This window comes from Myxine glutinosa, chromosome 3 (genome assembly GCF_964187855.1).
Source record: "Myxine glutinosa chromosome 3, kmMyxGlut1.1, whole genome shotgun sequence".
Classification (NCBI taxonomy): domain Eukaryota; kingdom Metazoa; phylum Chordata; class Myxini; order Myxiniformes; family Myxinidae; genus Myxine; species Myxine glutinosa.
Window position 1 is genome coordinate 69,622,072 of NC_136263.1, and position 12,335 is coordinate 69,634,406.

At 44.8% G+C, this 12,335-nt stretch overlaps 2 protein-coding genes across 10 annotated transcripts in view; one reads left to right on the top strand and one right to left on the bottom strand.

Annotated features, from left to right (window-relative positions):
• The window catches only part of LOC144891325 (transcription elongation regulator 1-like), a 573,096-nt gene that overhangs the window by 257,117 nt on the left and 303,644 nt on the right, over window positions 1-12,335 (bottom strand). The window lies entirely within an intron of this gene.
• Window positions 1-12,335, top strand: part of LOC137423446 (uncharacterized) — a 77,278-nt gene that overhangs the window by 54,298 nt on the left and 10,645 nt on the right. Inside the window, 1 exon segment of the mRNA XM_078773471.1 lies at window positions 5,598-6,773. Coding sequence (XP_078629597.1) covers window positions 5,598-6,773 — 1,176 coding nt within the window.

Genomic DNA, 12,335 nt, shown 5'->3' on the forward strand with positions numbered 1-12,335 from the left:
TGGTGATCTGGAAAGTGTTGGGTATCACCGTTGGTGTTATCAGTGCTTTACTGCTAACCTCAATCTGCTGGGAGATGATACACAACCAGAAGCATCAACTTCGCAGAGGAATCACTCCCCTCGTAGATTGTCTTCCGGTGGACCCATCTTCTCACCAGAGTGCATTTTCTGTGACAAAGTAGAGATTAAAGGTGGAAACCGCAAAACTGAGCGACCTGAAGTCTTCTCATCTTGGAAGAACAAAGAAAATGCATGGGAGCAAATTGAATCATGGGCCGAGAAAATGGGTCTGGTTCAACCTCATCGACGAGTGAAAGGCAAAGATCTCTTTGCTGTTGAGGCCAAACATCATCTTTGTGATGTGATTCACAAAGATGATCATATCATCTTTGTGATTCTACTCTACCACGCCCACACAATAAAGCTCACTATATACCTGGATACAGGATCAGGGAAGCATCGACAGCTACTCAACATCTCTGAGCTTGCAGAATCCTACGGAGAAGATTACTGTGCCACACTTCTTGGGTTTTACGTGTTCACTGGAGAGGACTGCACCAGTTCCTTCAAAGGCAAGGGGAAGGTGGGTCCCCTGAAAAAGCTGGAGAAGGAACCCCAGGTTTCAGAAGGCCTTCAGGCAACTTGGTGATGACTGGAACATCAAGCCTCAGGTACTGCAGCAGTTGGAGCAGTTCACTTGCCTGATGTATGGACAGAGTCGCGAGTCTTCTGTGGACGTCATCCGTACGAAGCTGCTGTGGAAGATGGTGGGGGAGGATAAGAAACTTACATCAAAATCAAAGGTGGACCTGGCTCGCCTTCCTCCCTGCCATTCTGCACTGAAGCCACAGTCCTACGAGAATCCTACGAGATTGCCCTGCTAGTAGCAAAGAACAAGAAGAGCCATACAATCGGAGAGACTCTCATTAAACCGATTCTACTGCGAGCGGCAGAGCTCATCCTGGGGAAGGATAGTGCGAACAAACTCTCGGCTATCTCCCTGTCGAACGATACCATCAAGGGACAGATCGATGAAATGTCTCAGGACATCAAAGAACAAGTGACTGACCAGATAAGGGCCTCGCCTGTCTTTGCCATCCAATGCGACGAAACGACAGACGTGGCTCAGTGTTCTCAGCTGCTCATGTATGCTCGTTTCATATTAGGCGACAGCGTGAAGGAGGAAATGCTATTTTGTCATCCCCTGGAAACTTACACGACAGCAGCGGATGTCTTTGAAGTGGTATCGAAGTTCTTCGAAGAAAATCGACTTTCATGGGACTCGTTGGTAGGTGTTTGCACAGACGGAGCTCCGGCCATGCTTGGCTCGCGTTCGGGTTTCGTTACGAAGGTGAAACAAAAGTGTCCCTCTGCTATTGGTACACACTGCGTTATCCATCGTGAGTCCTTAGCATCTAAGACCCTGCCCACTGAAATGAGGGATTTCCTGAACCTGGCTATCAAGGTAGTCAACTTTATCAAAGGTGGAGCCTTAAACAGTCGCCTGTTCAACCAGCTGTGCAAGGACTTGGACTGCGATCATCAAGCCTTGCTTTTCCACACAAACGTGCGTTGGCTTTCGAAGGGAAACATGTTGGGGCGAGTCTACGAGCTGAGGGAAGAAGTCGCAACATTCCTAGACGTGCAGCGGAAGGCGGATCTCTACAAAATGTTCCAGTCCCGAGAATGTCAACTGTCTCTAGCTTACCTCGTAGACATCTTCGAAGCACTCAACAGTATCAACCAAAAACTGCTAGGGAAGCACATAAACATTATCACGCAATACGACGCCATTCGAGCCTTCATGGCTAAACTCGACCTCTGGAAATGCCGAATGGAGGCCGGAAACATAGCTTGTTTCCCAAACTTGGACTCTGCCGTTCCTGACGGCCTTCTCGATTCAAAGTTCAAGAACCAAATCATCGATCATCTGACTGAACACAAAGCGGAATTCATCCGCTACTTTCCTGACTTGGACAAAAAGCGAAAGACCTGGAAATTCATCAGAAACCCATTCCAATGCGACGTAGCTGATGTTTCGGACGAGGTCCAGGAGGAGTTTCTGGAGCTGAAGTTCAACTCCTCGGCTGAGGATGACTTTGAAATTCTGGACCTGGAGACATTCTGGGTCAAGTATCTTCCTGTTTATCCTCTGATCTCGCTTCAAGCTGTTCGGATTCTGACGATGTTCGGATCCACGTATCTCTGCGAGGCTGCATTCTCCGCGCTGGTCGCTGTCAAGACCAAATACAGAAGCAAGCTGAACGTTGAAGGAGATCTGCGCTGTGCTCTCTCTGGCACGCGACCACAAATTCCGGATCTGATAGCTAAGAAGCAGTGCCAACCATCTCACTAAAATTTAGTGAGATTTTTGGCATTGCTTCTTTAGTGACTAAATTGTTGTTTCATTGATTTTGCGTCCTTTGACGTGACATTTCAACAAACGTGTTTTGTGTAGTTACCCTTTCCTTTCATCGATCCGTGCCTTGAGCTTGTTTGCGTTTTGATGCAATAAAACGAGGTTTGTAATCTCTCCTTTGTTATTTTGAAAGAACATTATCTGTTCAGGGTTACCAGATCCAGTGTTTGAAATAAGCCAGGGCCCGCTAGGGCCCGGCCCTGGCTGCCATGCTTAGGGCCCTGGCTGTTAACAGAATCTACGTCAATAGCCAGGGCCCAGGGCCCAGCCCTGGCTGGCTTCAATATCAACGAACAAACCCCTCAGAATGCACCACAGAGCACCTAGAATTCAAAAATTTCCTGGGGGGGACCCCCCAGCCCCCCCCCCGGCGAGAGGGGCAACCCCTCTCGCACTCTCCCCAACGAGCGGCTTCGTCAGATGTAGGTGGAGGGGGGCGTGGAGACGAGCAACAATTGCTAAAGGGGGCGCGACACTAGAAAGGTTAAGAACCCCTGCACTAGACTAATAGTACTACTGCAGAAAACGGTGAAATGTCATGAAATGTGTTGTGTTGATGTTTTGTCTCAATAAAGGCAAGCTGAGATAAAAGAAACCTTGTCTGTGACTTGACATGCCTGGTGCATTCAAAGGGTTCATCCTAAGTTATTAAAAAGCAAGGTTCATAGCAAAGGGTCTTGACGGTCTAATTGGGGTTTTAAGGGTCTTTTTTTTAAATCTAAGGTCTCGGCTCGTGGAAGCACGAGGATACAGAACAGATCAGGACACAGAAATGGGAAAAGCTAATAGCAGGGTGGGGGTAGAAGATAGATGGAGATGGACAAACAAGGGATGCAGGAAATGATGAGGGGAAGGGAGAACCCAGGGTGTGGAAAAGATGGATACATGAGCAAAATTTTGAGAAATTGGTGTGCGTTTGTCTTTTCAGTTTATTAAAATCCAATGTTATATTTTGAACACGAATCAGAACATGAATAGGAAGACTAGTCCCTCGTTTTAAAGTACTTTGGCTTCAAAATCATCCGATTGCACTTGTGCAGAGAGGAGTTAAATAATATTTTTAGGCTGTCTGGCAGTAAAACAAAATTGAAAATCATTCTAAACAGGAAGCTTACTGTTTTGAAGGACCTTATAAAGGATACAAACAACAGGCATGAATAACTAATGTATGTGTTAGACACGGTGATGTACTGAGTATAACGGCGGTAAAACCTGTGATTAATTTATTTCTTCGACTTTTACCATCTTTATTTCATTTGAATTAAATTAAGATATACACTTGAACATTGTGAAATAAAATCGCCTTTTAATACTCCCAAAGAACCTCTAGTTTTTCAGTTCTTGGACACGTATGAGGTTAATGTAAAGGACTGCTTCAAGCCTGGTGTTGGCTTAGCGGTTAGGGTGCCGGCTTGGGATCCTAGGATCCTGGGTTCGAATCCCGGTCGATCGCTGAATTAACGCCAGGGGGGGTTGACTCAGCCTGTCATCCTTCCGAGGTCGGCAAATTGAGTACCAGCTTGCTGGGATGAATGATCACGGTGTGTACCCCGATTTCGAATAGGTACACCGTATCCCTGCGCATCGTAAGAGCGTGACCAAGGGTTGGCGTCAGGAAGGGCATCCGGCCATAAAAATATTGCCTCAAATATGGAACCATGATTGTCATGGGGCCCGCAAGGCTAACCCCCGCTCTAGCGGGGAAAAATGGCCTTAAAACGATCATTCATTCATTCATTCACTGCTTCAATAGCGCTAAACTTTGGGATTTTTTTGACAATCTTTGTAATCATTATTTTCTTAAAATGAATTATGTCGTTGGACACTGCATGGGGTATCGTGTTCGATGGACTCTAGTTTACTTCCTCTTCTTTTTTTTCATCATTATTCTTTTTTGTATACAACATCGAGGCTTGTGTAAGAGTTAACATTAATCACAAAAAACCATAAACGGACACGTAAAACATATAATAAAGGGAGTGGGAGACGAGAAGGGGAGAGAGAGGGAAGCACACAAGTACAACAGTAGAGAACAGGGACATCGGGAGATCTGTGTGGTGGGGTTTGGGGGGAGGGAGGGGTGGGAGAGGTAGAAACAAATGGACACTGCGAGGACTTCCAGGAAAGAAGTCGGTATTTCAAAAAAGTGGATCTGGGGTGAATTAACGGGGGTAGAAAAGATCAACGTTTTGGATGGGGGAAGATAAGAGATGGTGGTGAACAGCTGCTTTAAAGGCCTGGAGGGAGGAGTGGGATTGAAGAGAGTGAGGGAGTTTGTTCCAGAGGCGGGAGAAAAGAGGAATGAAAGGGTGAAGGTGAGCAGAGAGTCTTGATTTTGGCAGTTTCACCAGAAGAGGGTTGCTGGCAGATCTTGTGTGACCTGAAAGAATATTTGGGGAACAGAGCACAGACAGAGCTGGAGGAGCTAGGCAGGAGAGGAGTCGGTGGAGGACAGAAAGACCACCAACCTGCCTGCAGTGAGTGAGTGAAAGGCCTTCAGAATCGGCTTCATCGCGGGGATTCCAATGATTCTGAACGCTTTGGTTTCAACAGCGTGAAGACGAGCTAGGTGTAAGGCAGGAGCACCAGCCAAGAGGGGAGAGCGGTATTCCATTGAGCTGCGGATGAAAGCCTTGTATGTGGTGAGGAGCTCAGGTGTGCCAAGGGAGGAGTTTGCACGACGGAGGATGCCCAGTCGGTGACTGGCTTTGGAGGCTAGCTTGGAAATGTGGTTTTCCCAGGAAAGATCATGGCAGATCGTGAGACCCAAAAGCTTGAGTGACACAACTTATTGGAGAGGATTGTTGAGAATGTAGATGGAACGGTTGTCCAGACCGTCTTTTCGGAGGGACATAGTGAGAGTGTGAGATTTGCCCATACTACTTAAGCAGTTTGTTTCACGTGCACTTGGAAAAGCAGCCCATTTGCAGCCATAAACACGTATGACTTAACGCTGATAATTTGATGAATTCACCTTAAAGCATGAATATCTTGGGGAAAACCCCAAACTTTTGCACAATACTTTTTTGCACAGCATATTTGCATGAATATATATTTTTCTTTTTTGCAGTGGAACAAAGACATATGTACATGTTTACGTATGTTTGTCAGAACAAAATATTGAACAAAATCAGATTTTTAATTTTTTTTTACAGGTCATGTGATGTTGTATTTACAGGTGGATCCACTGAATCTACAAGTGAGACTGCACCTACTTTTATGAACAGACCAGACACACGCCCACAGGAATCACCAACTGAAACAAACAAGAGGATTTTTTACAAAGACGACAAACAGAATAATGAAATCTTTGCACAGAATAAATTTCACCAGACTCACAAAGGAAAGAAAGATGAACGCTCATTCAAATGCGAAACTTGTGGAAAATCTTATGATCGGCCATCCCACCTTAAAATGCACATGATAGTTCACAGTGGAGAACGCCCATACAAATGCCCAAGTTGTGGAAAATCGTTTAATCGGCCATCCACCCTTAAAACACACATGATCGCTCACAGTGGAGAACGCCCATACAAATGCCCAAGTTGTGGAAAATCTTTTAATTGGCCATCCACCCTTAAATCACATATTATCGTTCACAGTGGGGAACGCCCACACAAATGCACAGTTTGTGGAAAATCTTTTTATCGGTCATTCCACCTTAAAAGTCACACGAGAATACACAATGGTGAGCGCCCGTACAAATGCACAAGTTGTGGAAAATCTTTTAATTGGCCATCCACTCTTAAATCACACATGAGAATTCACAATGGTGAATACCCATACAAATGCACAATTTGTGGGAAATCTTTTAATCAGTCCTCCTGGCTTACATCGCATGTGAGAATTCACAATGGAGAACGCCCATACATATGCACAGTTTGTGGTAAATGTTGTAGTCAGTCATCCAACCTTAAAAGTCACATGAAAATTCACAATGATGAGTGCCCGTACAAATGCTCAAGTTGTGGAAAATCTTTTAATCGGTCATCCAACCTTAAAACGCACATGACAATTCACACTGGTGAACGCCCATACAAATGCACAAGTTGTGGAAAATCTTGTAGTCAGTCGGCTAACCTTAAAACGCACATGAGAATTCACGATGGTGAGCGCCCATACAAATGCACAAGTTGTGGAAAATCTTTTAATCGGTCATCCACCCTTAAAACACACATGAAAATTCACAATTTTGAACACCCATGCAAATGCTGAATTTGTGGAAAATCCTTCAGTCATTCTTCCACCCTTAAAACACACATGACAATTCACAATGGTGAACGCCCAAACAAATGCACAAGTTGTGGAAAATCTTTTTATCGGCCATCCACCCTTAATCGGCCATTAGTGGCGTGCTGATGAGGAGGGGAGTGTCGTTGAAGCTGAAGGGAAAGGTGTATGCTGCATGTGTGAGAAGTGTTATGATTTATGGGAGCGAGACATGGGTAATGAACATAGAGCACGAGAGCAGCAACGAAGGTTGGAAAGGGTGGAAATGTGAATGGTTCGATGGATGTGCGGAGTATCGTTGAGAGAGAGGAAGACAAATGATGAATTGCGAAAAATGATGGGAATAGAGCCTGTGATTGATGTTGTGAAGAGGAACAGGTTGAGATGGTTTGGCCATGTGTTGAGGAAGGATGAAAGTGACTGGTTGAGAAGAGTGATGGAAATGAATGTAGAAGGAAGTAGAGGACGGGGAAGACCAAGAAAGACTTGGCTAAAGATGGTGGAAGAAGAAATGCAGGCAAGGGGGTTAACAAGGAGAGATGCAGAAAATAGGGCAAGATGGAGAAGATTGTCATGGGGACCGCAAGGCTAACCCCCGCTCTAGCAGGGAAAATGGCCTTAAAATGCATGTTGTTGTTGTTGTTGTATCCACCCTTAAAACACACGAGACAATTCACAATGATGAACGCCCATTCAAATGCTGAATTTGTGGAAAATCCTTCAGTCATTCTTCCACCCTTAAAACACACATGACAATTCACAATGGTGAACGCCCAAACAAATTCACAAGTTGTGGAAAATCTTTTAATCGGCCATCCACCCTTAAAACACACATGACAATTCACAATTGTGAGTGCCCATACAAATGCACAAGTTGTGGATGCCATATGTCCAGAGTGTTCTTGCCATATGTCCAGAGGCAACTGCAACATGTTGAAAAGAGAACAGATGTCCACCAGAGAGATTCAGTGAAGACAGCCCACATGGGAGATGAGTGGAAAATGAGGGAGAGGAAAAGTGGAATCCAACACCCCAGTCCCTGGAAATTGTCACAAATGTCTCTGTCTTGATGAGAACAAGAGTGAATTTTTTAAGCTGTTGGCTTAGCAGAGTGACCATGGAGATTGATAAGCAGGTAATCACCACATGTGAGGATAGAGTTATTTGTTCAAAATCCTCGGACATGCCAGGTTGACAGTCCTGTCGGCGTGAGGAAGCTGACAGTCAGATAATTCTGCATATGTTGGATGCTGCCAAAAGTGGATGTCACATTATGTTGAGGACAGTTGGCACAGATGTAGTTATTTTAGCCAAAGCAGCTGTCAATCAACTGAAGTGTGGGACTGAATGTGCACTGAGTAATTCGGGTGAAGTTCGTTTGCCGCAGAATGTCGTTTTACCATTCCAAGTGAGAAATGTGGATAATTCATGAAAGATTTTTACTTTAGTTGCCGATTTGGGTCACTTATTCTGCTTAGAATTAGTACTGGGTCGTTTCTTATGCTGACAGTCACAAACAACAAAAAAATTTTAAAACATTTTGGAAAAATTGTGGCCTTTTTGAATATTTTTGAAAAACGTACTGCTTGGTATTCTTACGTGTCTCCATATGCAAATATTTATTGTATGTAATAAACTACTATTCTGACAAATTTCATGTTTGTAGCACAATGTGCACAATTTTTCTTATATCCGCCGGACTAACTGTTATGAAACAGAAAACCAAATACTGCATTGGAGTCATCAGAAGGAACCAGAAGAAGTAAATAGCAAAGATGGAGTCATCAGGAGGAACCTGGATAGGATTCGGGTTTCAGCTGCTACTCCTCAACCCTCAAACCCATCCAAGCACAGCCAAATGAGCCATACAGAAAAAAATCTGCAAGAATTCACTTCTCCTAAGACAAATAGATAAAAAAGAGAGAAATAAAGTAAAAGCAGGAAATATAATGAATAAAGAGAATTATGAAAAAGTAGAAAGAAATGTGAAAGGAACAAAGATGTTGGGAAGAACCCGAATAGATAGATTTCAGCAGTTCATCCTCAGTCAAAAACACAGCAACAGTTACAAGCTACCAGAGGTCCATCAGCGGGGAAAGCACAGTCCACACAGCATCAGGATATGGTACAATTGTATCAGGATATGGTGCAGTCATATAAAATACACACACACACACACACACACACACACACACACACACACACACACACACACACACACACACACACATCTGTGGCCAATATGACATTTTTACTGCGAACAAACTTGCACATGCAATTCTGACAACTCTTCAACTGCCCCTCTCTCTCACCACTGAAAGTCCTCCCCCTGCAGAGCCCCAACCTCCCCCTCGTCATGGAATTCTAGTTTAGGTTTCCCCCAAAAGAGTCATGTACTCATTTTAATTTATGAAAAATGAAATCCCTGGAGTTTCGGCTACAAACATACATACATTACTTATATACATACTGTTACGGATTCGTCACTTCCGCCTTTGTTGTTATTATATACATGTAGGATTTTTAGTTTCAGGTAATATTGTTGTTAAGATTTCTGTGTGAAATAGAGATGACTTTAGTAAAAGGTAAAAATAAATGTTTGTGGAGGAAAAAGAAACACGCGGCAAAGAAACCAGAAGAGGAGAAAGGAGGAAAATCGGCAGGGGAAAGAGACAGCCGTGAGTCGCATCGAGGCGGCGATCGGACTTCCTCGATATTGACCGCGAATGAATTGAGGCTTCCCATGAAAGGATTGCGCGCGACATAGTCCCATATTGGGATTGCAATTAAACCTGCGTCTCAGGTTTTGGTACCGAGCGTGAACTATTGTTGGCGGGAAAGCAAGCGCCTCCATAACAGGCCGATCTGCCATTTTCCCTCGAAGAGGCCGTCCGCTGGTGCATCTTGTTATGTCGTTGGGATTCCGATATCGACATCATCGTTGATCGCCGTTGGTTTCCATATCGGCTTAATCGTTGGTGGACGTGGGGCGTGGATTGCACTCAGGTTTTGGGGGATCTGCTTTGGACCAGACGTGATCTGCTCAACAGAAACTTTCCTCCTTCATGATGTCTCTGATTCCTTGGTATCTCTCCCAGGTTACTCCCTCCTCCGGTATGATAGACCTGAGCCTCGTCCTGGAGGGGGGGTTGCTATCTTTATAAAAAACTCTCTTCCTCACTCGCCCTGCACTGCCCTCTCTCCACCTCACCCCCAGGAATACCTTTGGCTACGGCTTCCCCTTCGCTCCCACCTTTTGTTCATATGTGTGTTGTACCGTCCACCAAACAGTGATGACCATCTACATCTCGCTGTCTGATAACATGGACCAACTTCTATCTACCCATCCCAACTCTCTCTTCCTCATATGTGGTGATTTCAATTGTCACCATGCCAGTTGGCTGGGTGTGGGTACCTCTCTCACCAGCCATGGCTCTTCAGCAAAGGACTTCTGTGACTCACTGGGACTGACACAATCTGTCAATTTCCCGACCCGGATCTCAATCAATGGAGCATCTTCTCTTCTGGACTTGGTTATGACTAACTTCCCTGAAAATGTCTGCTGCTCTTCTTCTGCTCCAATCGGCTCATCTGATCATGTGCTTGTTAAAGTGGACATCTCTCTGACCATTCTCAGAGAGCCTCCTCAGCGTCGACGAGTCTGGCATTTCACTCAGGCCAACTGGCATGGTCTTCAAGCAGCCATCAATCATCTGGACTGGTCTCCCATCTCTACCGCCTCTGACATCAACTCATCCTGGGAATTCTTCCAAAGAAAACTGCTCTCTCTCATGCACAGATTTATCCCATCTCGTCTTCAGTTGTCATACCCTTCCTCCCGTCCATGGTACACGGAATCTTGTGGTGAGGCTATTGCCCAGAAACAACTTGCTTTCATCTCCTGGAAAGGAAATCCAACGGAAGGAAATCTCATTTCCTTTCACAAAGCCCGAAACAAGTGTGTGTCCACCCTCAGGAGAGCCAGGAAACAATATCTATCCGTTCTCAGGACAGAACTCTCTTATCTGTCTCCCTCTTCCAAATCCTGGTGGCGTCTGGTCAAATCTGTTTCTGGTGTTTGTTCCCCCTCCATCCCCTCCCTCACCTCAAACGGCCACACGGCTGACTCCGCGCGTGAAAAAGCTGAATGCCTCAACTCTGTGTTTGCCTCTAAATCTTGTGTCCCAAACCCATCCCTCTCTGTACCCACCGTACCCAGTCGTACCCAGCTGCTCCTGGACTCTGTGTCCTTTCCTCCTGACAAGGTGGAAAAAGTTTCTGTCAACCCTCGACTCAGATTCTGCAACTGGACCTGACGGCATCAGCCCACGGGTCCTAAAATCTTGTTCTTCCGCTCTTTCACTCCCTCTCTCTGTTCTCTTCACACTCTCTTTTGCTCAAGGTCATCTGCCATCTGCTTGGAAATCTGCCAACATCACCGCTTTGCACAAAAAAGGTGCAAAAACAGATCCTAGCAACTACAGACCAATCAGCCTTCTCTCAATTATCAGTGAAGTCATGGAATCCATCATTGCTTCAGATATGAAATCTTTCCTCTTCTCCAATGGCTTGATCTCTGATCATCAATTTGGTTTCAGACCTGGTCACTCTACTCTGGACATGCTGCTTCTGCTTTCTCAGCAATGGATGGAGGTCCTCAATGCCAAACAGGAAATTCGAGCTGTCTCCCTTGACATATCACATGCCTTCGATACAGTCTGGCACCCCGCCCTGCTCACCAAACTCTCCTCTGTTGGTATCCATGGAAATCTCCACGCATGGCTGGCGGACTTCCTCTCTAGTCGTAGTCAACGTGTGGCGCTGAATGGGTTTCTCTCATCTCCTCTTCCTGTTCAGGCTGGAGTTCCCCAAGGCAGTGTTCTGGGCCCTGTGCTTTTTCTGGTCTTCATCAATGATCTCCCCGACTCTCTTGAAAATCCTCTCTATCTCTTTGCTGATGACTCTACTCTCTGTCGCTCCATTCTTCATCCCTCAGATCGACAGTCTGCAGCCTCCTCACTCTCTGCAGACCTGCACAAAATCACAGACTGGGCAAACAAGTGGAACATGTCTTTCAATCCTGACAAATCTCACACTCTTACAATGTTTCTCCGAAAAGACCGACTGGACAACCCTCCCATCTATACACAAAGAATTAAGTTAAGCACCCCTACACAACGAATTAAGGTAAGCACCCCCTAATATATATTCTTTGTGTATATGTATACATTGGCATATATTCTAAGGTATGTGAGATCAAATAATGATTGGTATGACATTAGCAATTATCCATTGATGAAATTGAGTGATCAAAGTGAAAAAAAGTGATTGGTTGAGTCAGTGATCCGATCACGTGGGTCCTACACACGTTATTGACGCAAAGATCGCTAGAGGTCTTCTCAGAACAATGACTGTACGTTAGAAAACATAAACGTCATCCACACTGTCCGTGATGGACCTATAGCTCCATACTTAAATTGAGGTGAAAATATGCCTAAAATTCCCAAAAATTTTCACCTTAAATTATTCAGAATAAAATATTGAAAACGGCATGATTGTTATGTTTTTATGTGACCATAATATCACTTCTCCAGAAAATATAGCAATATCATGGGTATATTACACTGTTTTGACGACAACAAACTTGTACTGTGCGAGGTTGTAAAAAAACGGGGGGGGTGCTTAA